General features: G+C 43.9%; 1 protein-coding gene across 4 annotated transcripts in view; it reads left to right on the top strand.

The window, feature by feature from the left end:
* The window catches only part of ADAMTS19 (ADAM metallopeptidase with thrombospondin type 1 motif 19), a 530841-nt gene that overhangs the window by 313526 nt on the left and 191461 nt on the right, over positions 1 to 25854 (top strand). For all 4 annotated transcript variants that reach the window (XM_073676530.1, XM_073676518.1, XM_073676524.1 and 1 more), the window contains one exon: positions 17138 to 17239. In XM_073676530.1, coding sequence (XP_073532631.1) covers positions 17138 to 17239 — 102 coding nt within the window. The remainder of the gene's footprint in view (positions 1 to 17137; positions 17240 to 25854) is intronic.

The following is a 25854-nucleotide window of genomic DNA, read 5'->3' as shown; positions in this document are numbered from 1 at the left end:
AGCCCGCATCAAAGTCAGGGACGCGACATATGAAGTAAGTATATGTCATATGTCGTGAAGGGGTTAAAGAGTAATCACCATTTTAATTTTAATTTAAAAAAATAACAGATGAAAAGAAGTAAGTTTGTAATATACCTTATCAGAGAACTCTACATTTTTCTTATTCTGGACTGATTAGGACTAGGAGATCTTCTTATTGACACTTTGCTTATGACTTGAGAGAACTATCTATTAATAATCAGATTTCCCTACTGCCCTGTGGGCAGACTATATGCTGTTAACAAAGATCTAAAGGACAAATAAAATTCAGAGATTCTATACATATTGCATTAAAATTGGAATTTTTGCTGGTTGTCCTGTGCTGATTTTCGATGGCAACTGCCAATTCACTATGTTATTTGAAAGTGTAGGTTCAAATGGAATGATAAGAATCCTAAATGGGTTTTTCTGTACCATGATACTTATGATCTGTCCTTAGATAATAAATAAAATAAATAGTTTCCACAAATAAATGGGAACTGATCAGCAGTACCTGGTAGTGGCCACTAAACCGTATGATGGAGCAGTGGGTGTTTCGCACCTTCACTGCTTATATCTGGATGCTGTCAGAGCTGATAACAGCTAATTGGTGGAGGGGCCTTGTATCAGACCCTTTAAGTCTGATATTGATGACCAATCCTGAAGATAAGTCATCAATATTCTAGCCCTGGAAAACCTCTTTAACCCCTTTCAGACGTGAGGCATAATGACACGTACCTGTGACCTTGGCCTTAATAACCAGGTGCATATTATTACACCTCAGAGGCTGTGCAGGCGCGATTGCCACCAGATGTCAGCTACGTGCCAGGAGCGATCCTGCACCTCTCCCGGCACATTAAGTTGATCACAGAATTGCGGGAGTAGGCAGAGGTAAGAGAGCCCCTGTTACCTTGGATCAAAGTCCTCGCGATATGTGCGTGGGGTCCCGATCGTTGCCATGCTGACCCGATGTCACCAGGAATCAGGATGTTAGACATATCGTGCGCAATGCACGATTTATCTAACTTGTGCCAGTGCAGAGCTGATAGCCTGCATAGCATAAGGATGCTGCTGCATCTCCTATGCTATACAAGTGATCACCCTGCAAAAAATGAAAGTCCCATAGTGGGACAAAGTATAAAAGTGAAAGTGTCAGAAAGTGAAAAAGAAATTAAAAAAATGTAAAAACATTTTTTTTAAAATGAAAAAATAATCTAAAAAATATAAAAATATACTGTACCCATAAATAAATATCATTATACAAAAAAAAAACAATAAAAGTACACATATTTATTATCGCCGCATACGTAATGACCTGACCTATAAAACTGTCCCACTAGTTAACCCCGTTAGTGAACATGGTAAAAAATAATAATAAAAAAGCAAAGCAAAAAACGATGCTTTATCATCATACTGCCAAACAAAAAATTTAATAAAACGCCATCAAAAAGATGAAAGTCAATAAAAATGATACTGCTGAAAAAGTCATCTTATCCTGCAAAACACAAGCCACCATATACCTCCATCAGCCGAAAAATAAAAACGTTATAGCTCTCAGAATAAAGCGATGCAAAAATAAATATTTTTTTCTATAAAATAGTTTTTATTGTATAAAGGAGCCAAAACATAAAAAAACTATATAAATGTAGTATCGCTGTAATGGGACTGACCCGAAGAATAAAGCTGCCTTATCAATTTTACAACACGCAGAACGGCATAAAAAAAAAACAATTCCTGAATTGTTGGTTTTTGTTTATTCTGCCTCACAAAAATCGGAATAGAAAGCGATCAAAAAATGTAATTGGCCCGAAAATGGTACCAATAAAAACGTAAACTTTTCTCGTAAAAGACAAACCCCTACATGACTCTTGTCAGCTGATATATTGAAAAATGATTGCAAAAACTAGTCTTTGCAAAAAAATGCGTCTTTTAGTGTATGACAGCTGCCAAACATGAAAACCCGATATGAATCTGGTATTACTGTAATCGCACCGACCCGAAGAATAAAGTTGTCCAATCACTTATACCGCACGAGGAACGGCGTAAAAAATAAGTTCTAGGGTTAGGGTTGTGCTAGGATTAGGGTTGGGCTAGGGTTAGGGTTGTGCTAGGATTAGGGTTGTGCTAGGGTTAAGGTTGTGTTAGGGTTAGGGTTGTGCCAGGGCTAGGGTTGTGTTAGGTTTAGGGTTGTGTTAGGGTTAGGGTTATGCTAGGGTTATTGCTGTGCTAAGGTTAGGGGTGTGCTAGGGTTAGGGTTGTGCAAGGGTTAGGGTTGTGTTAGGATTAGGGTTTTGTTAGGGTTGTATTAGGGTTCCGGTTGTATTAGGGTTGGGGTTGTATTAGGGTTGGGTTACGGTTGTTTTGAGGTTGGGATTTTTTCAAAAGTAAAGAAAAAAAAATGATGACAATATGGCGACTAGTGTTGAGCGTAAGTCGTCACTACTTGAGTTTGCATCGGGTGCTCGGGTATGCACCGAGTATTACGCATGTTCGAGTGACAAGCTCGAGTCTCCACCCCATATGTTTTGCAGCTGTTATACATGCCATGCATGAGCGATCCCAGCATGTTTTTCTTTGGGTGTCTAACAACCGTGAAACATGCGGGGCGGAGTCTCGAGCATGTCACTCGAGTACCCGCGATGCATGGTGCATACCCGAGTTCCCAATGCAAACTCAAGTAGTGAACACTTGCGCTCAAGACTAATGACAACTTATTCAATATGATGACCTAATGTTATCAAATTCTGTGTCGTACTTCTGGGTTCAAAATGTTCACTATATCCCTTGATAAAATCCTTAAGGGGACTAGTTTTCAAAATGGGGTCACTTGTGGGGGATTTCCACTGTTTAGGCGCATCAGGGGCTCTCTAAACGCGACATGGCATCCGCTCTCGATTCCAGCCAATTTTGCGTTATAAAAGTCACACAGTGCTCCTTCCATTCGGAACCCTGCCATGCGCCAAAACAGTGTATTTTCCCCACATATGGGGTATTGGCATACTTAGGAGAAATAGCAGAACAGTTTTTGGGTTCCATTTTCTCTTCTTACCCTTGCATAAATAAAAAAATTGAGGCTAAAAAATATTTTTTGTGGAAAAAGTTTGATTTTTTTATTTTCACAGCTCTATGTTATAAACTTCTGTGAAGCACCTGGGGGTTCAGGGTGCTCACCACACATCTAGAGAAGTTCCTTCAGGGGTTTAGTTTCAAAAATGGGGTCAGTTGTAGGCGGTTTCCAATGTTAAGGCACATCAGGGGCTTTCAAAATGCAACATGGCGTCTGCTAATTATTCAAGCTAATTTTACAGTCAAAAAGTCAAATGACGATCCTTCCCTTCGGATCCCTGTCGTGCGCCCAAACAGTGTTTCCCCCCCCCATATGAGGTATCACCTTACTCAGAATAAATAGCACAATAAATTATATGGTGCAATTTCTCCTGTTGCCCTTTTGAAAATGCACAATTGGGGGCTGAAAAACATTTTTGTGGGAAAAATGTGAAAATTTTATTTTTATGGCTCTACGTTATAAAATTCGGTGAAACACCTGGGGGTTTAAGGTGCTCACCACACATCTAGATAAGACCCTGAGGGGTCTACTTACAAAATGGTGTCACTTGTGGGGGGTTTCCACTGTTTAGGCACATCAGGGGCTCTCCAAGAGTGACATTGCATCCGCTAAATATTCAAGCAAATTTTACATTCAAAAAGTCAAATGGCACTCCTTCCATTCCAAACCCTTCCATCCACCAAAACAGTGTTTTTTTCCCACATATGGGGTAGTGGCTTACTCAGGAGAAATTGTAGAACAAATGGTATGGTGCAATTTGTCCTGTTACCCTTATGAAAATGTAAAATTGGGGGCTGAAAAACATTTTTGTGGGAAAAATGTGAAAATTTTATTTTTACAGCTCAATGTTTTAAACGTCTGAAAAGCACCTGGGGGCTCACGGTGCTCACCACACATCTAGATAAGTTCCCTGAGGGGTTTAGTTTCCAAAATGGTGTCACTTGTGTGGGGTTTCCACTGTTTAGGCACATCAGGACTCCCTAAACACGTCATGGCATCCACTAATTATTCAAGCAATTTTTACATTCAAAAAGTCAAATGGCTCTCCTTCCCTTTCAAGCCCTGCCTTTTGCTGAAACAGTGGTTTTCCTCCACATACGGGGTATCAGCGAGCTCAGGAGAAATTCCACAACAAATTTGGTGGTCAATTTTTTCCTGTCAACCTTTCAAAAATAAAAAAAATTGGGTCAAAAGTAACATTTTTGTGAAAAGATGTTAAATTTTCTTCCACATTCCAAAAAGTCCTGTGAAGTACCTGAAGGGTTAATAAACATCTTGAATGTGATTTTAAGCACATTGAGGGGTGCAGTTTTTAGAATGGTGTCACTTCGGGTATTTTCTGTTATAAAGGCCCCTCAAAGTGACTTCAAATGTGATGTAGTCCCTAAAAAAATTGTTTTATAAATTTTGTTGGAAAAATGAAAAATTGCTGGTCAACCTTTACCCCTTATAACTGCCTAAGAAAAAAATTTTTGATTCCAAAATTGTGCTGATGTAAAGTAGATATGTGGGAAATGTTATTTATTAACTATTTTGTGTGACATATCTCTCTTATTTAAGGGCATGAAAATTCAAAGTTTGAAAATTGCTAAATTTTCTACATTTTTGCCAAATTTCTGATTTTTTCACAAGGTAATGCAAGACGTATTGAAGATATTTTATCACTATCATGTAGTACAATATGTCATGAAAAAACAGTCAGAATCAGGAGAATACATTGACGCGTTTCGGAGTTATTACCTCATAAAGTGACAGTGGTCAGAATTGTAAAAATTGGCCTTGTCACTAACGTGCAAACCACCTTCAGGGTTAAAGGGGTTAATATTAACTTACAATTTGGAGTATTTTTTTTTTTTTGCTGCAATTTCAGCCATGTTGTCCAACTGCATGAAACAATTAATAGAGTGGGCAAAATAAGTATTTGATACACTGCCGATTTTGCAAGTTTTCCCATCTACAAAGAATGGACAGATCTGTGATTTTTATTGTAGGTACACTTCACCTGTGGGAGACAGAATCTTAAAAAAAAAACATAAAATCACATTGCATGATTTTTACATAATTAATTTGCATTTTATTGCATGAAATAAGTATTGGGTATAATAGAAAAACGGAACTTAATATTTGGTACAGAAACTTTTGTTTGAAATTACAGGGGCCAGACGTTAGCTGTAGTTCTTGACCAAGTTTACACAGACTGCAGAAGGGATTTTGGCCTGCTTCTCCATACGGATCTTCTCCAGATCTTTCAGGTTTTAGGGCCGTCGCTGGGCAACATGGCGTTTCAGCTCCCTCCAAAGATTTTCTATTGGGTTCAGGTCTGAAGACTGGCTACGCTACTCCAGGTCCTTGAAATGCTTCTTACGGAGCCACTCCTTAGTTGTCCTGGCTTTTTTATTCCATGCTGGAAGACCCAGCTATGACCCATCTTCAATGGTCTTACTGAGGGAAGGAGGTTGTTGGCCAAAATCTCACGACTAGTCTTGAGCGAGCATACTAGCAAGTACTCGATACTCGCCCGAGCATCTCAGTACTCGAGATGATCGGAGCTCGCCGAGTACTTGCGAGTGGCTCGGGAGGATGCTCGGGTCCCCTCCCTGCATGTTTGGCGCTCTTTAGAGTGCCAATCAACATGCTGGGATTGCCTGCCACTCATTGTAATGCCGCAGCCATGTTGGTTGTGGCATTACAGTGATTGGCTGGCCGCACAGCGTCATCAGGTCTATATCAGACCTGGCGCCGCTGTGCTCATCACAGTCACTCCGGAATCAGGCAGAGTAGGGAGAGGTGCTGCTGAGCTAGGGAGAGATTTGCTTGTGTATTAGGTAGTGTAGGGAGAAAACATGTACATTACACATATCCATCTCAAAAAACAGTCCTTCTGAGGACTAATCCATCTGCAGAGATATCAGGCAGGCAGTGTATATAGGAAGGCAGGCAGTGTTTATAGCAGACTGCAATGCATATAGCACAAGAGTCTCCATTCCAGTTCTGCCTTCTGCTGCTGTTAGATATTTCTAGAAATAGGCCCAGGTCCCAGGGGCCAGGAATATTTTTTTTTGTATCTTAATCCTCATTATTTGCTTCAAAAGCAATCCAGAGAACACAGTTTTTCTGCGCCATTTGCTTGTTGGCACTGCAGAATACAGCCAGCTCCTTTCCATATTACAGCGCTAAAAATCTAGCTATTTAAATTGTGTTTTTTCCATCACACGGATCACATATACGTTTTCAGAAAATACTGCCATTTCTGACTTCCATTAAAAATTTGTTTCAGTGTGTCAGTAAAGCAATTGACACCAGATTGCTGTTCAAAATAGTTACCTACAGGCCAGGGATTTAAAAGTGTGTGTTCTCCATCACACGGATCACATATATAAGTTTTCAGAAAATACTGCCATTCCTGACCTCTATTAAAAATTTGTTTCAGTGTGTTAGTGAAGCAATTGACACCAGATTGCTGTTCAAAATAGTTACCTACAGGCCAGGCATTTAAAACTGTTTTCTCCGTCACACGGATCACATATACGTTTTCAGAAAATACTGCTTTTTCTGACCTCCATTAAAAATTTGTTTCAGTGTGTCAGTGAAGCAATTGACACCAGATTGCTGTTCCAAATAGTTATCTACAGGCCAGGCATTTAAAACGGTGTTTTCTCTGTCACACGGATCACATTTACGTTTTCAGAAAATACTGCCATTTCTGACCTCCATTAAAAATTTGTTTCAGTGTGTCATTGAAGCAATTGACACCAGATTGTTGTTCAAAATAGTTACCTACAGGCCAGGCATTTAAAACTGTGTTTTCTCCGTCACACGGATCACATATACGTTTTCAGGAAATACTGCCATTTCTGACCTCCATTAAAAATTTGTTTCAGTGTGTCAATGAAGTAACTGACACCAGATTGCTGTTCAAAATAGTTACCTACAGGCCAGATATTTAAAACTGTGGTTTCTCCGTCACACGGATCACATATAAGTTCGCTCCAAATGCAGTCATTTGTAGTGAGCGTGGAAGATGTTGTCCTCCATTTAAAATGGACAAGGCACGTGGCAAGGGACGGGGAACTGGACGTGATGGTGATGGTGCATGCAGAGGCCGAGGCCAAGGCCGTGGGCAAGCTGAAATTGTGCCACAACAAACACCCACATCTTCTCGCCCAACCTTCCTGTCCCAATTCCTAGGGGACCGCAGCACACCACTATTGAACCCAGAGCAGTGTCAAAAGGTTGTTAGTTGGATAGCGGATAACGCTTCCAGTCACTTAGCCACCACCACCCTGTCTTCCATATGGTCAAGTCTCAGTAGCCGTGAGTCTGGACTGCATATTCCACACCCTGATCCTCCTTCCTCCCACCTTGCCGAGTGCCCGGAGACAAATGATCCCACACTTGGACACTCTGAAGAGCTTTTCACTTTTTCATTTATAGATTCGGGCCTCTCGCCCGGTCCATTTGAAGCGAGGCAAGAGGAGATTGCATGTAGCGATGCCCAACTATTTGAGCAGCCACGGTCACATGAAGGCGATGGTGGGAAAGTGTCACGAGGTGGATGATGATGAGACACAATTGCCAGAAAGTCAGGAGGAGGACTAGGGTGCGGAAGTGGAAGATGAGGTGGTGGATGATATAGTAACTGACCCAACCTGAAAGGAGGACATGCAGAGAGAGGAGAGCAGCACACATGGAGAGGGAGGTAGAGCACCCCAACAGGCAGGAAGAAGCAGTGTGGCGGCCGCAGACAGAAGGAAGGCAACTGTTCCCCGTAACACCAACATGAAGGAAGTTGCCAGTACAACTGTTAGGTCTTCCCGAGTCTGGTTGTTTTTTAAAGACTCTGCCGATAACCCCAAAAAGGCCATTTGCACCACCTGCCAGGCCAGCATCAGCATGGGTCGCAAAACGACCAGCCTGACCACCAACAGCATGATCAGGCACAAGGCAGCAAAGCACCTGACTTTGTGGGCCAAACTCCTGGGTCCATGAACTGTGTCTGTTGGTGGCACCAGTGCTTCTTCCGCTGTTGTGCATGCAAGCCAATCCCCTGTCCATGGTGCATGCGAAAATGCCTCCTGCCCTGCACCTGTCATTTAACACTCTCAAGTAGCAGCATCAGGAAGCACGTCCATGTCCTTATCCCAGCACAGCGTTCAGTTGTCCTACCCAAGTCCTTGGAACGCAAGCGCAAATACGCAGCCAATACCCCACAGGCCTAACTACTAAATTCTCACATTTCACAACTGCTTGCGCTCGAAATATTGCCTTTTAGGCTCATGGAGACGGAAGCATTCCGCAACCTATTGGCGGCGGCCGTCCCTCAGTACTCAGTCCCCAGCCGCCACTATTTCTCCAGGTGTGCCATCCCCGCATTACACAAGCACGTGTCCCAAAACATTAGCCGTGCCCTCAACAACGCAGTTACCGGGAAAGTCCACCTAACCACGGACACGTGGACAAGTGCATGTGGGCAGGGATGGTACATCTCGCTGATGGCACACTGGGTTAACATAGTGGAAGCTGGGACCCAGTCGGACCTTGGGACGGAACACGTCCTCTTCCAAGGATTGCGGGCCCTAGGTCAATCAGGGTTGCCCCCACAGTCTACAGCTCCTGCACCTCATCCTCTTCAGCCTCCTCCTCCTCTTCAGCCTCCATCTCCGAAATGACCACATCAGTCACAGGCTGGAAGCACTGCAGCACTTCCTCAGCCAAGCGGCAACAGGCTGTGCTGAAGCTAATATGCTTAGGTGACATACCACACAATGCTGAAGAGTTGTGGACAGCTCTGAAAGAGCAGGCAGATCTGTGGCTCACACCGCTGAACCTACAACCTGGTATGGTCATGTGGGACAATGGCCGGATCCTGGTGGTGGCTCTGAGGCGAGACAAGCTCACATACGTACCATGCCTGGCCCATGTGTTTAACCTCGTGGTTCAGCGGTTTCTCAAATCCTACTCGGAGCTGCCGGATCTGCTTGTTAAAATATGCCGCCTGTGTGCCCATTTTAGAAAGTCACCTACAGCTTCCGCCGCTCTTGCCGTGCTTCAGCAGCGCTTGCAGCTTCCGGTTCAAAGACTGGTGTGTGATGTCCCCACGTGTTGGAACTCTACACTTCAGATGATGGGAAGGATTTGTGAGCAGAAGAGGGCAGTTGTTGAGTGCCAGCATCAACAAGGCCGTCGATATTCAGTCCAGACTCCACACATAAGACCTTTGGAGTGGACATGGATGTCAGACATATGTTCCATCCTCCAAAACTTTGAGGACTCCACCAAGATGGTGAGCGGCGATGACGCCATAATTAGCGTCACCATCCCGCTTCTCTGTCTTTTGAAATGCTCTCTACTCACAATTAAAGAGGATGCATTGCACACAGAGCATGATGAGATGGAGCAAGGAACCGTGCAGTCTGATTACACACAGCCCAGCCTCATCTCATCCCAATGTGGATTGGGGGACAATGAGGAAGAGGAGGAGGAAGAACAGGAGCTAGTTTCATGCGCTATAGACGGTACTACCTGCACAGCTGTCATACCGTCTGCTCAGCGTGGATGGCCAGAGGACAGAGAGGAGGAAGAGAGCATGGTCAGTTATCCTTTTGGTGAGGACACGGAAGTCTTGCCTGTTAGTAATCTGGCACGCATGGCTGAGTTTATGTTATGCTGCCTTTCCCATGACCCTCGCATTCTCAAAATTTTGGGTGACAGTCATTACTGGTTGGTGACACTTCTAGCCCCACGCTAAAAGGAGAACTTTATATCTCTTATTCCTGAAGTGGACAGGTCTACAAAAATGGGGCTGTACCAGAAGGCCCTTGTTGCGGAACTATTAAAAAAATTCCCATCTGAAAACGCTCGTGGCAGAGTTCACACTTCGTTGGACAACCAAGGAGTAAAGGTGAGAGAGATACAACTTCAATCCAGCAGAGGCAGGGGAACACTGTCAAAGTTCTGGGAGAATTTTCTCAGCCCCTTCCGTCGCACAAGCCCTGAGGCGCGGGGTAGTCTCACATGGAGTGCAAAGTTTGGGAAGATGCTGAGGGACTACCTTGCCGACAGTACCAATGTCCTCCGTGATTCCTCTGTGCCTTATAATTATTGGGTATCCAAGCTGGATACGTGGAATAAACTGGCTCTCTATGCCTTGGAGGTCTTGGCCTGCCCTGCCGCCAGCGTTTTATCAGAGCAGGTTTTTAGTGCCGCTGGTGGAATTATAACTGATAAGCGCATCCGCCTGTCAACTGAAAATGCTGACAGGCTGACAGTCCATAAAAGTGGCGTAATACCTCTGACAACGTTGTTTACAGAAGTGACCTGGGAGTCAGAAATGCTTCCAGGGGTCTTCCCCATGCTGTTCCCATGTAATTTGAGCACTGTTCCCATCGATTTGGACAATTTGTATGCCCTCTGCAGACCGCAAGGGGGAGCCCCCTGAAAAATGCTCGAGTTTCCCATAGACTTACATTGGGCTCGTTGCTCGTATCAAGCACCCGAGTATTCCAGTGTGCTCGACCTGAGCATCAAGCACCCAAGCATTTTAGTGCTCGCTTATCACTACTCACGACTCATGACCTCCCTTCAATACGTTGTAGTTGTCTTGTCCCCTTTTCAAAAAAGCACTCCCAAAGTATGATGTTTCCCCCACCATGCGTCATAGTTGGGACAGTGTTCTTGGGTTGTATTCATCCTTCTTCTTCCTCCAAACAAGGCGAGTGGAGTTGATACCAAAAAGTTCTATTTTAGTCTTATTTGATCACATGACCTTTTCCCATGTTTCCTCTGTATCATCTAGATGGTCATTGGTTAACTTCAAATGAGCCTGGTCATGTGTTGGCATGAGCAGGGGGACCTTGAGTGCCCTGCAGGATTTTAATCCATGACGACGTAGTGTGCTACTAATGGTAATTTTAGATACTGTGGTGCAAGCTCTCTTCAGGTTATTGACGAGGACCTACCGTGTAGTTCTAGGCTGATTCCTGACCTTTCTCAGAATCATCCTTTCTCCACAAGGTAAGATCTTACATGCAGCCCCAGAGAGATGAAGATTGATAGTCATCTTATCTTTCTTCCATTTCTAATAATTGTGGCAACAGTTCTTGCGTTCTCACCAAGCTGCTTGCTTATTGTCCTGTAGCCCATTCCAGCCTTATGCAGGTCTACAATTTTGTCCCTGGTGTCCTCAGACAGCTGTTTGGTCTTGGCCATGGTGTGAGTTATTGAGTGTGTGGACAGGTAACTTTTATACAGGTAACAAATTCAAACAGGTGTAATTAATACAGGTAATGAGTGCAGAGGAGGAGGGCTTCTTAAAGAAAAACTAACAGGTCTGTGAGAGCTAGAATTCTTGCTGGTTGGTAGGTGATCAATACTTATTTCCTTCCATAAAATGCTATTTAATTATTTAAAAAATCATACAATGTGATTTTCTGTTTTTTATTTTTAGATTCTGTCTCTCACAGGTAAAGTGTACCTACGATAAAAATTACAGACCTCTCTATTCTTTGTAGGTGGGAAATCTTGCAAAATTGGCAGTGTATCAAATACTTATTTTCCCCACTGTATATATATATATACATACATATATACACATAACAACAAGAATAACATATGGTACCTTCATTCTGTAACAACACACTTATTTATGTATTTTCCTCTTATTTTCTCACCCTGAGGTGCAGATCTGCTTGTATACGTGTCCTGGCTGCTAACAGCGGCTTATTTTTTGGATGAAATTTTCATTGTTTATTGATTTTATACAAGCTAAATATGATTGACTTACTCCAGCTGTAAGTATTGCACATGTCTTGGCAGAGCAATGCCATAAAATGTGAAGTTCCGTAACCTCTTTAATACACTGAAAAAAATTCTCAGGGTCATTCATGTGTCACTACAGTTGAGGTCAGACAATGGCAAAAATTCAATTAGCTATTGCTACAAGTAAATAATGTCAGTAAGCAAGAATAAACAAGCTGCACTAATAGAACAATTATTGAATGTAATAGATTGTGTGTAATTATCCTGCTCATTATATTCATATAAATTTCTATTACATTTTTGCTCTAAAGTGCTGTTGTCCCATATGTGGCCAACACAAGAACTACAAATCTGTCCTAATGGTTTGTTTACATGCACTAACTCAGTGGTCCCCAACCTTTTTTGCACCAGGGACCGGCTTGAAGCAAGATCATTTTTCCATGGCCCAGCAAGGAGGGGGTGGGGTGGGCGGGGCTTTGGTCATATGGGGGCGGGGTAATGGAGGGATTTGGAGTTTAGTGCATACTTATCATATACTGTAGACCAGGTCCCCGCCAGGAGCTATGCCAGGAGCCCCACATAATGTGCTGTGCCAGGAGCCGCATCACTGAGGCCCCATCACGCCCTGCAGCAGGACAGGGCAGCTGTCCTGACAGCTGCTGTTCAGCTGCATTTACTTCATCCCAGGGGCGGACACAGACTGTAGTGGGCCCCTGTGCAAGAAATTTTTGGGGGCCCCCCCGCCCTTCATAAGGCAACAAAGTTATGTAAACATAACCCCCCCATGTGCATCTCACCCCCGTGCATCTCTCATCCCCCTCCGTGCATCTCTCATCCCCCTCCGTGCATCTCTCATCCCCCTCCGTGCATCTCTCATCCACCCCCCGTGCATCTCTCATCCCCTCCGTGCATCTCTCATCCCCTCCGTGCATCTCTCATCCCCCCCGTGCATCTCTCATCCCCCCCGTGCATCTCTCACCCCCCGTGCATCTCTCACCCCCCCGTGCATCTCTCATCCACCCCCCGTGCATCTCTCATCCCCCCCGTGCATCTCTCACCTCCCCGTGCATCTCTCATCCACCCCCCGTGCATCTCTCATCCCCCCCGTGCATCTCTGACCCCCCCGTGCATCTCTCACCCCCCCGTGCATCTCTCATCTCTCCCCTCCCTCCCATGTGCATCTCTCATCTCTCCCCTCCCCCCATGTGCATCTCTCATCTCTCCCCTCCCTCCCATGTGCATCTCTCATCTCTCCCCTCCCCCCATGTGGATCTCTCATCTCTCCCCTCCCCCATGTGCATCTCTCATCTCTCCCCTCCCCCCCATGTGGATCTCTCATCTCTCCCCTCCCCCATGTGCATCTCTCATCTCTCCCCTCCCCCCCATGTGGATCTCTCATCTCTCCCCTCCCCCATGTGCATCTCTCATCTCTCCCCTCCCCCCATGTGCATCTCCCATTCCCCCCACTCCTAGTTAATTGTATTTAAAAAAAATAAAACTTGTTATACTTACCCCCATGCGATCCCTGCAGAATCCTGGCGCCAAATCGCTGACACCAGGTTCTCCTGACTTCCGGCCATGTGACGGCGCCGTCACATGACCGGAAGTCAGGGGAATCATGAAGGTGCTGCCGCAGCAGCGCAGCGCTAAGATGTCCCGGACCCGGCGCTTAGCATGCGGCCGGGGGCCCCAGGAGGAGAGAGACGCACAAGAGGGGGGCTCCGAGGGGGCTCCTACCGGCCGGGCCCCATACTGGAGTCAGGGCAGTCATGCCCTGATGGCGGCCCTGCTGGAGGCTGGAGGGGCCCCCTCTCCCCGCGGACCGGCTGAAAAACCCCAACGGCCCGGTCCTGGTCCGCGGACCGGCGGTTGGGGACCTCTGCACTAACTGACAGCACAATACAACCGCCAATCGGTAAACTTTTACCTATCGGCTGTTGTCTAAATGCCTGTTTACATGGGCAGACCAATGCAAACAATGCCCACTGAGTGATCTATACTAGATCGCTCAGAGTGCATAGACCGCCATGATTCTCAGCAGTTCGAGTCCTGTTTACACAGAATGATGCTCCGCAAAGAACAATCATGCTAATTGCTTCTCAAATTATCATTTCACCTGATGAACAAGCATTTTGGTGAAATTTGCAGCCTGTTTACATGTCAAGATAATCATAAAACAATTATTTTGCAGTGTAAATTTAGTTATACTGTTTTTATAGGATTATAGGATCTTTAAAGCAGATCTGTCACCAGAATTCACCAAAGGAACTCTGTACATTATTAAATAGATCCCTTAGCCTTGTTAAGGCTGGTGTACTTACTTTTAAAATCCTTGCATAAATGGCTGTATAAGTCTTTTATTAAAATAAGTTCAAGTCAAGAGTATGAAATCTCACAAGTCCAAGTGTATTGAATCTCTGCTAATTGATCTTGACAGGCAGTGGCCGCTTGTACTGAGTAGTGTAAGCAGCAGGGAGGAGGGACTCTGAGGAGCTGTCAATCATGCTAAATGGGTAGAGATTGAATTTAAACTTTCAAAAAGGATAATATAGCCATTCTTACATGGCATTTTAAAGTAAGTATACACACCCCATCAGGTGTAAATGATCTGTTTAATGCAGTCTGTATTGCAAAATCTGATGACAGATCTGTTTTAAAGATGTTTCAGAATTCTCAGATTTCATCACATAAATAGCCTATATCAATATCATCTAAGTTTAATTATACATAACTGTTATTTATTCATGAAATATACAGTATGTACCAGTATCTTGTGTGCTTATTATAGTTGGGATAATTTACCCACTACTACAATTTATGAAAAAAAATAATTAAATGTAGTAATAAGCTCTGTTAGTATATATAGAAAGTGTCAATAACACAAACTATTCACAATATCCACCCTACACTGCCCCTCTCCATAATTTTCCCCCACACTGTGACTTATATCCTACATTCTCCTATATTCTCACCAGTTTCCCCCTCTCCATGCTCTATCTGTAACTTACATTGTTTGCTGTGGAAGAAGACAAGCTGCAGAAATTTCTCCCATAGACAGCACAGCACAGACTTGTTTTCCTACTCTCCATTCACTTTTTAGCTCACAGACACAAGCTACAGCACCATGGAGGACATTATACAGCAGAGCTGAGCTGTGTTGATCTGAATACACCTCTGATGTAAGAAAAAACACTTGTTATACAACTCTGTACAATGTTTTTCTGTCTGCTACTCCCTGTTTCCGTCCCTGCTTCTCATTCCTCCTCACTCTCCCCTCTCCACAGAGGATAATGGGCTCACATGACAACTGCAATCTGTCTCCTGTGAGCAATAGACTTGAGCTACTTTTTTACAGTGGATAACAAGTTTAGGAGGCAGGGGGGAGGGTAAGAAGTGTCTCATAATTGACAAAGTTCCTGATTTCTCTGATAAGATACATTATAAAGTTTCTTGTAATCACTTGTACTAATGATTTATGCAAAGTTTGTTGAAAGTACAGTTCTGTTTTAAATGAAATGCTTGTAAGTCAAAAATATAAAAAGATATGATGCACTTTTAGGTGCCAATCAAAATCCCTTGATAGCATCATCCAGTGGTCAAGGTTTCATTACTGGGTACACATTCAATGCAGCAACAATGTTTCATCAGTAATAGTGATGAGCGAGCATGCTCATTACTCGAGATTTACGCTCATACTCGGGTGTTTTCCGAGTATCTTCGGCGTGCTCGAATGTTATGTTTGAGTCACTGTGTGTGCAGGATTTTGACTGTTTGACAGTTTTAATACATGTGAGGAATGCCTGTTTCTTAGTGACTCTAACATAACATTCGAGCACACCGTAAATACTCGGCGAGAACCCGAGCATGCTTGTCGAAAGGGTTAACAGAACATGCTCGCTCATCACTAATCAGTAATAAACATATATCAATCAGGTACAGCTAGTGAGGTAAAAATAATGAAGAATTGGCTACAGAATGCTGTTATCTATTCCTGTTCAAAATAAATTTATACTATATATATATATGTGTGTGTGTATATATGTACACACACACATGCAAATGTAGTCATTACGGAGGCCCATAATGCCTGTAAAGCGCTGTGGAATTAATGGCACTATATAAGTGAGTAAAATAATTTATAAAAATAAAATAAATTACTTTAAACTTTATACTTGAAAAAAGTCCCACACTTTCAGGATGTCTAAGTTGTCAGATGCTATATAAAAGAAGTTCAGAAAGTCTTAAGCAAAGATTATCGGTATCATTATTTCAATAAAAATATCTATTTACATTGCAAATTGCCTCTCCAGAGAAAAAGAGGACTTGTGCTGTATAGCGCCACTTATTGGAAGCAGCAATCCTACAAGTCACAATCAACCCTTTAACGAGTCATGCAATAGGACTTAGGATAAAAGTCAAATCAGAATCTCAATTTGCAGACACGGTGTTTCGGGCTGTTGGCCCTCGTCAGTGCAAAGTATGAGATCTGATTTGGCTAGGTGAGAGGCACCGTGTCTGCAAATTGAGATTCTGATTTGGCTTTTATCCTAAGTCCTATTGCATGACTCGTTAAAGGGTTGACTGTGACTTATAGGATTGCTGCTTCCAATAGGTGGCGCTATAGAGTACAAGTCCTCTTTTTCTCTGAAGAGGCAATTTGCATATTAAATTTCCCAGAGGAGCATTGCATGGCGGATAAGCCTCCTTACCTTGACGTGCCAGAGCTGGTGTGTCACTCTCCATAAGGAGAAACGTTACCCCTTAGACCTCTATTTAAATTGAAACTTCTCATATGAAAATCTTTCAGCTTCTAAATTATATTGGGGAAGATATATTCAGATGAATAGGACAGTCACAAAATGCAAAACATATGCCATGAACGTACCCTAATTTCTTTCAGACACAGTCTCTTTTGATCTACAGTACTTATGGCAGAGACATAAATCAGAACTCCTGGGCTCCAATGTAATATCAGTAACAAGTCCCCAACTACGATGCTATGTGACTTAGGGTCTGAGTTTGGGCCCACTCCATCTGCAGACCCTTCAGCTATGCCTGATGGAGGCTGCTCGCAGTGCACTGAAAGTCCACTTAGTAGCTCTTTGTAGTAGTCCTCCAGATTATTATTAGATGCCTGCCACTAAGCAAATTCCAGTAAAGGGATAAAAAAAAATATTAGTCCTTATAATAGCTTTGAGCATAAGCTTTATATGAAACATATAATTATGACTTGTGCAAACTTTTATAAAAGATTTGCCTTAAATATGTACCTGCCATTTTTAACATATTTTTTAGCATGTTATTTGTACAGGACTCTGGTGTAAGTTGGAGAGCGAGAAAGAGTGTAGAACAAGACTGGATCCACCAATGGATGGCACAGAATGTGGCAATGAAAAGGTTAGTGACTATTTTGTCATTCCATTAGAAAATGCAGATTTCACATTTTAAGTCTGACCTCTGTATAGGAAAACTAAGTCTGAAGCAGGGGTGGAACTATATCCATAGTAGCCATATCAGCTGCTATGGGGCCAGAGTTGCCAACCTCCTCGGCAATTGTTTTCTGTATACCTGAATGAAAAATTTCCAAGATGGACAAAAATGGTGCGCTCAGAATTCCCCCAACATGATGTTTATGAAAAAAGGCACATGTAATAAGCCACAAATTCTGTAACACCATGCAAGCTCAGCTTGGCCAAATCTGCATTCTAATTCAATTCATGGGAGAGAGAGAAACTACTACAAGACACAGTGGCTTATTACCTGCAATCAGAGTAGAGTCCTGTGTACCCCAATGTGTACTGAGCCACAGATTTTCAACATTTTATGTTACGTAGGGCAGACTTACATCCGTGTTGAGCGAACATGCTCGACATTGCTCGGTACTCGCCTGAGCATCCCGCTACTCGGGATGTTCGGCGAGCACCGAGCATTTCCGGGTTACTCGGGCGGGAGCTTGGGTCTCCGCCCTGCATGTTTGGCGCTCTTTACAGAGCCAATGAACATGCAGGGATTTCCAGCCAGTCACTGTAATACCGCAGCCATGTTGGTTGCGGGCATTACATTGATTGGCTGGCCGCACAGCGTCACCTCGAGTATTTTAAACCGGGAGCTGCCATCTTGGACACAGACAGCTGGGATCAGACAGTGTAGGGAAAGCGCTGCTGAGCTAGGGAGAGATTTATAGTGCGAAATAGTTAGTGTAGGGTCTCTAAAGGCTCCAGATCAAACAAACAGTCCTTCTCAGAAATAATATCTATCCCAGATATCAGGCAGGCAGGCAGGCTGTATAGGAGACGCAGTGGGGTTATACTAGCAAACGCTGCATTACAGTCCTGTGTACTGCTCCTGTTGCTGAAATTTTTGGACTTAGCTCCAGGTCTCGGGGGGCCAGGAAAAATCCTTTTTTTTTTTCATCTAAATCCTCTTTTTTTTTTCCTCCTTCACACTGTACAAATACCCATCTTATTAACCTTTTGGTGTCCCCCCCCCAAAAAAAAAAAACAGTGTGTTTCTGATCTTTCAGACACAAATATATCTGTTGAAAATAGTCTGTTGTAGGCCTGACAAATCCAAGTGTGGTTTTGCATTTCCATGGGTCAAATCTCTGTAGTATCCAGTTTTGGGCCTTTTGTATGTAAAAAAAAACAGTTTGAGTGTGTCGCTCACTGTTGATCCCCAAATATATATATTTAAAAAAGTCTGGTATACACCAGTAAATTATAACTGTGGTTTTGCTGTTCCATGGTAAAAAAATCTCTATTATCCTGTTTTTCGCATTTTTTGGCTTTAAAAAAAACCAGTAGTGTCTCCAGACTGTTCTGACTCAAAAATATATCTGTTGAAAATAGTCTGTTGTAGGCCTCCTTCACACTGTACAAATACCCATCTTATTAACCTTTTGGTGTCCCCCCCCCAAAAAAAAAAAACAGTGTGTTTCTGATCTTTCAGACACAAATATATCTGTTGAAAATAGTCTGTTGTAGGCCTGACAAATCCAAGTGTGGTTTTGCATTTCCACGGGTCAAATCTCTGTAGTATCCAGTTTTGGGCCTTTTGTATGTGAAAAAAACAGTTTGAGTGTGTCGCTCACTGTTCAGCCGCAAATATATATATTTAAAAAAGTCTGGTATACACCAGTAAATTATAACTGTGGTTTTGCTGTTCCACGGTAAAAAAATCTCTATTATCCTGCTTTTGGCATTTTTTGCCGTAAAAAAAAAAATAATAGTGTCTCCCTGATTTTTCAGACACAAATATATCTGTTGAAAATAGTCTGTTGTAGGCCCGACAAATCCAAGTGTGGTTTTGCATTTCCATGGGTAAAATCTCTGTAGTATCCAGTTTTGGGCCTTTTGTATGTAAAAAAAAAACAGTTTGAGTGTGTCGCTCACTGTTGATCCCCAAATATATATATTTAAAAAAGTCTGGTATACACCAGTAAATTATAACTGTGGTTTTGCTGTTCCGTGGTTAAAAATCTCTATTATCCTGTTTTTCGCATTTTTTTGCTTTAAAAAAAAACAGTAGTGTCTCCTGACTGTTCTGACTCAAAAATATATCTGTTGAAAATAGTCTGTTGTAGGCCTGACAAATCCCAGTGTGGTTTTGCATTTCCAAGGGTCAATTCTCTGTAGTATCCAGTTTTGGGCCTTTTGTATGTAAAAAAAAACAGTTTGAGTGTGTAGCTCACTGTTCAGCCGCAAATATATATATTTAAAAAAGTCTGGTATACACCAGTAAATTATAACTGTGGTTTTGCTGTTCCACGGCAAAAAATCTCTATTATCCTGCTTTTGGCATTTTTTGCCGTAAAAAAAAAATAATAGTGTCTCCCTGATTTTTCAGCCACAGATATATCTGTTGAAAATAGACTGTTGTAAGCCCGACAAATCCAAGTGTGGTTTTGCATTTCCATGGGTCAAATCTCTGTAGTATGCAGTTTTGGGCCTTTTATATGTAAAAAAAAACAGTTTGAGTGTGTCGCTCACTGTTCAGCCACAAATATATATATTTAAAAAAGTCTGGTATACACCAGTAAATTATAACTGTGGTTTTGCTGTTCCACGGTAAAAAATCTTTATTATCCTGCTTTTGGCATTTTTTGCCATAAAAAAAAATAATAGTGTCTCCCTGATTTTTCAGACACAAATATATCTGTTGAAAATAGTCTGTTGTAGGTCCGACAAATCCAAGTGTGGTTTTGCATTTCCACGGGTCAAATCTCTGTAGTATCCAGTTTTGGGCCTTTTGTATGTAAAAAAAAAACAGTTTGAGTGTGTCGCTCACTGTTCAGCCGCAAATATATATATTTAAAAAAGTCTGGTATACGCCAGTAAATTAAAAATGTGGTTTTGCTGTTCCACAGTAAAAAATCTCTATTATCCTGTTTTTCGCATTTTTTGGCTTTAAAAAAGCCTGTAGTGTCTCCTGACTGTTCTCACACAAAAATATATCTGTGGAAAATAGTCTGTTGTAGGGCCAGCAAATCCAAGTGTGGTTTTGCAGTTCCACGGGTCAAATCTCTGTAGCATCCATTTTTGGGCCTTTTGTATCTATGAAAAAACAGTTTGAGTGTGTCGCTCACTGTTCAGCCGCAAATATACAGTACAGACCAAAAGTTTGGACACAACTTTTCATTTAAAGATTTTTCTGTATTTTCATGACTTTGAAAATTGTACATTCACACTGAAGGCATCAAAACTATGAATTAACACATGTGGAATTATATACTTAACAAAAAAGTGTGAAACAACTGAAAATATGTCATATATTCTAGGTTCTTCAAAGTAGCCACCTTTTGCTTTGATGACTGCTTTGCACTCTCTTGGCATTCTCTTGATGAGCTTCAAGTGGTAGTCACCGGAAATGATTTTCACTTCACAGGTGTGCCCTGTCAGGTTTAATAAGTGGGATTTCTTGCCTTATAAATGCTGTTGGGACCATCAGTTGTGTTGTGCAGAAGTCAGGTGGATACACAGCTGATAGTCCTACTGAATAGACTGTTAGAATTTGTATTATGGCAAGAAAAAAGCAGCTAAGTAAAGAAAAGCGAGTGGCCATCATTACTTTAAGAAATGAAGGTCAGTCAGTGCGAAAAATTGGGCAAACTTTGAAAGTGTTCCTAAGTGCAGTTGCAAAAACCATCAAGCGCTACAAAGAAACTGGCTCACATGAGGACCGCCCCAGGAAAGGAAGACCAAGAGTCACCTCTGCTTCTGAGGATAAGTTTATCCGAGTCACCAGCCTCAGAAATCACAGGTTAACAGCAGCTCAGAATAGAGACCAGGTCAATGCCGCACAGAGTTCTAGCAGCAGACACATCTCTACAACAACTGTTAAGAGGAGACTTTATGCAGCAGGTCTTCATGGTAAAATAGCTGCTAGGAAACCACTGCTAAGGACAGGCAACAAGCAGAAGAGACTTGTTTGGGCGAAAGAACACAAGGAATGGACATTAGAGCAGTGGAAATCTATGCTTTGGTCTGATGAGTCCAAATTTGAGATCTTTGGTTCCAACCACCGTGTCTTTGTGCGACGCAGAAAAGGTGAATGGATGGACTGTACATGCCTGGTTCCCACCGAGAAGCATGGAGGAGGAGGTGTGATGGTGTGGGGGTGCTTTGCTGGTGACACTGTTGGGGATTTATTCAAAATTGAAGGCATACTGAACCAGCATGGCTACCACAGCAACTTGCAGCGGCATGCTATTCCATCCGGTTTGCGTTTAGTTGGACCATCATTTATGTTTCAACTGGACAATGACCCCAAACACACCTCCAGGCTGTGTAAGGGCTATTTGACCAAAGAGGAGAGTGATGGGGTGCTAAGCCAGATGACCTGGTCCCCACAGTCACCAGTCCTGAACCCAATCGAGAAGGTTTGGGGTGAGCTGGACCGCAGAGTGAAGGCAAAAGGGTCAACAAGTGCTAAGCATCTCTGGGAACTCCTTCAAGATTGTTGGAAGACCATTTCCGGTGACTACCTCTTGAAGCTCATCAAGAGAATGCCAAGAGTGTGCTAAGCAGTCATCAAAGCAAAAGGTGGCTACTTTGAAGAACCTAGAATATAAGACATATTTTCAGTTGTTTCACACATTTTTGTTAAGTATATAATTCAACATGTGTTAATTCATAGTTTTGATGCCTTCAGTGTGAATGTACAATTTTCAAAGTCATGAAAATACAGAAAAATCTTTAAATGAGAAGGTGTGTCCAAACTTTTGGTCTGTACTGTATATATTTAAAATTTTATGGTATACCCCAGTAAACAATAACTGTGGTTTTGCCATTCCACGGTAAAAAATCTCTATTATTCAGGTTTTGGAATTTTTTCCGTAAAGAAAAACAGTAATAGTTTCTCTCTGATTGTTCTGACTGTTTAAAATAGTCGGGTGTAGGCCAGAGAAATAGAACTGTGGTTTTCCTCTTCCTCAGTTCTAATCTACTTTTTATTACCTTTTTCCATTGATATTGCGAGTGTAAGCTATTTTACTTCCTTTACAATGTGCAAGGCGCGTGGCAAGGGACGTGGAACTGGACTTTCTGGTGATGGTGCATGCAGAGGACGGGGCCGTGGCCAAGGTGAAAATGTGCCACAACCAACAGCCACATCTTCTTGCTCCCACTTCTTGACCAAATTACTAGGGATCCACAAAACAACACTAGTATTGCGAACTGATCAGTGTGAACAGTTTATTAATTGGATAGCTGATAATACTTCCAGTTACCTGTGCACCACCACCTCCGGTCTGTCTTCCACACGGTCAACTCTTTGTAGCCATGAGTCTCGACAGCATACTCCTCCTCACCCTGATGCTTCTTCCTCCCACCATGCCGAGTGTCGTCAGAGAGCAACTGATCCCACAGTTGGACACTCTGAAGAGCTGTTCACTGGTCCATTTCCATATTTGTGCCCCTCGCTTGCTCCGCTTGAAGTGGTGGTAGAGGAGATCCCATGTAGCGATGCCCAAATATTTGAACAGCCACGGCCACAGGAAGTCGACGCTGGCAATTTGTCACAAGAGGTGGACTATGACGAGACACAATTGCCAGGAAGTGAGGAGGAGGATTGTGGTGCGCAAGTGAAAGAGAAGAAGGTGGTGGATGATCTAGTAACTGACCCAACGTGGCAGGAGGACATGCAGAGTGAAGCCAGCAGCACACGGGGGGAGGGAGGCTGAGTAACCCAACAGGCAGCAAGAAGCAGTGTGGTGGCCGCAGACAGAAGGCGGGCAACCGTTCCCCGTAACACCAACACGAGGGACGTTGCCAGTACAAGCGGTAGGTCTTCCAGAGTATGGAATTTTTTTAAAGACTCTGCTGATAACCCCAAAAGGCCATTTGTACCACCTGCCATGCCAGCAGCAGCAGGGGTGACAAAACTACCAGCCTGACCACCACCAGCATGATCAGGCACATGGCAGCAAAGCACCCGACTTTGTGGGGCAAACCCCAGGGTCCACGACCAGTGTCAGCGGGTGTCACCACTGCTTCTTCCGCTGTTGTGCGTGCAATAGAACCCCCTTTTGTGTGTTCAAGGCAATCCCCTGTCTATACTGCATATAAAGATGCCCCCCCCTATCAGTCTTCACTTGTTATGGCAGTTTCTCAAGAAACAGCATCAACGTCCACGTCCACGTCCCACCGCAGCGTTCAATTGTCCATATCCAAGACCTTTGAACGAAAGCGGAAATTCGCAGCTAACGCCCCACAGGCCACAGTCCTAAATTCGCACATTTCACGACTGCTTGCGCTGGAAATGCTGCCTTTTAGGCTGGTGGAGACGGAATCCTTCCGCAACCTTATGGCGGTGGCCGTCCCTCGGTACTTGGTCCCCAGCCGACACTATTTTGCCCGGTGTGCCATCCCCGCACTACACATGCATGTGTCCCAAAACATCTGCCGTGCCCTCAACAACGCAGTTACTGGGAGAGTCCACCTGACAATGGACACGTGGACAAGTGCTTGTGGCCAGGGACGGTACATCTCCCTGACGGCACACTGGGTAAACATAGTGGAAGCCGGGACCCAGTCGGACCTTGGGACGGAACACATCCTCCCCACACCGAGGATTGCGGGCCCTATGTAAGTCAGAGTTGCCCCCACAGTGTACAGCTCTGCGCACCATCCTCCTCCTCCTCCTCATGTTCAGCCTCCATCTCAGATATCACCACATCAGTTACAAGCTGGAAGCACTGCAGTACTGCCTCCGCCAAGCGGCACCAGGCTGTGCTGAAACTCATAAGCTTAGGTGAGAAACCTCACACTTGTGAGTTGTGGACAGCTGTGAAAGAGCAGGCAGATCTGTGGCTGAGACAGCTGAACCTCCATCCAGGCATGGTCGTGTGTGACAATGGCCGTAACCCGGTGGCGGCTCTGAATTGAGGCGAGATCACACATGTACCATGCTTGGCTCATGTGCTTAACCTCGTGGTTCAGCAGTTTCTTAAATCATACCCCGAGTTGCCAGATCAGCTCGTGAAAGTACGCCGCCTGTCAACTCATTTTCGCAAGTCGGCTACAGCTTCCTCCGCCCTTGCTGTGTTGCAGCGGCGTTTGCAGCTTCCGGCACACCGACTGGTGTGTGATGTCCCCACACGTTGGAACTCTACCCTCCACATGTTGCTAAGGATTTGTGAGCAGAAGAGAGCAGTTGTGGAGTACCAGCTGCAACAAGGCCGTCGATATTCAGGTCAGACTCCACACATAAGACCTCAGGAGTGGACCTGGATGTCTGACATATGTACCATCCTGACAAACTTTGAGGAGGCCACCAAGATGGTGAGTGGCGATGATGCCATCTTTATTGTCAGCATTCCACTTGTCTGTCTTTTGCAATGCTCTCTGCAGAGAATTAAACAGGAGGCATTACAGCCAGAGTATGATGAGATGGATCAAGAAGCCGTAGCGGTCGATTACACACAGCCCAGCCTCATCTCATCCCAACGTGTATTGGGGGACAATGATCGAGAGGAGGAGGTGGTATCATGCGCTGTAGACGGTAGTACCTCTACAACTGTCATACCGTCGGTTCAGCGTGGGTGGCCTGAGGACAGGGGGGAGGAGGAGGAGGAGAGCATGGCCAGTCGTCATCTTCGTGAGGACACGGAAATCTTGCCCGTTACCAGTCTGGCACGCATGGCTGACTCTATGTTACGCTGCCTTAACTGTGACCCTCGCGTTGTCAAAATGTTGGGTGATAGTCATTACTGGTTGGTGACACTTGTTGACCCCCGCTACAAGGAGAACTTTCACTCTCTCATTCCTGAGGTGGAGAGGTCTACAAAAATGGGGCAGTACCAGAAGGCCCTTGCTGCAGAACTGTTAAAAAAAATTCCCATCTGAACACGCTAGCGGCAGAGGTCACAGTTCTTTGTTGCCCAACCAAGGCGTACATGTGAGGGAGACGCAACTACAATCCAGCAGAGGCAGGGGAACACTGTCAACGTTCTGGGAATGTTTTCTCAGACTCTCCCTTCGGACAGACCCGGAGGCGTGGGGAACTCTCACAAGGAGTGGAAAGTTTCAAAAGATGGTGAGGGAGTACCCTGCCGACCTTACCAGCGTCCTCCGTGATTCCTCTGTGCCTTTTAATTATTGGGTATCCAAGCTGGACACTTGGAATGAACTCGCTCTGTACGCCTTGGAGGTCCTTGCCTGCCCTGCTGCTAGCGTGTTATCGGAGTGTGTTTTTAGTGCCACTGGGGGAATTATAACTGATAAGCGCACTCGCCTGTTAACTGACATTGCTGACAAGCTGACCCTTATCAAAATGAACAAGGGCTGGATTGGGCCAGACTTCTCATCACCACCAAATGACAGCAGAGTAACATAAAGTCAAATCCACTGTGTTATTTTGGGAGGTGTATTCACATGCACCGCTTCACACCCACACATGGGTATACACTTCCTCATTTTGGCTGTTTTATGCTCTTCTCCTTATCCTCAGCCTCCACCACCACTATACCACCAGGGTGACCGTGGTCCGTGTTGCCATTATTGAAAGTTCCTCCA

Source organism: Phyllobates terribilis, unplaced genomic scaffold (genome assembly GCF_046119375.1).
Source record: "Phyllobates terribilis strain yellow unplaced genomic scaffold, ASM4611937v1 Scaffold_1__5_contigs__length_1240528914, whole genome shotgun sequence".
NCBI lineage: Eukaryota > Metazoa > Chordata > Amphibia > Anura > Dendrobatidae > Phyllobates > Phyllobates terribilis.
This window is presented reverse-complemented; position numbering and strand designations above follow the sequence as displayed.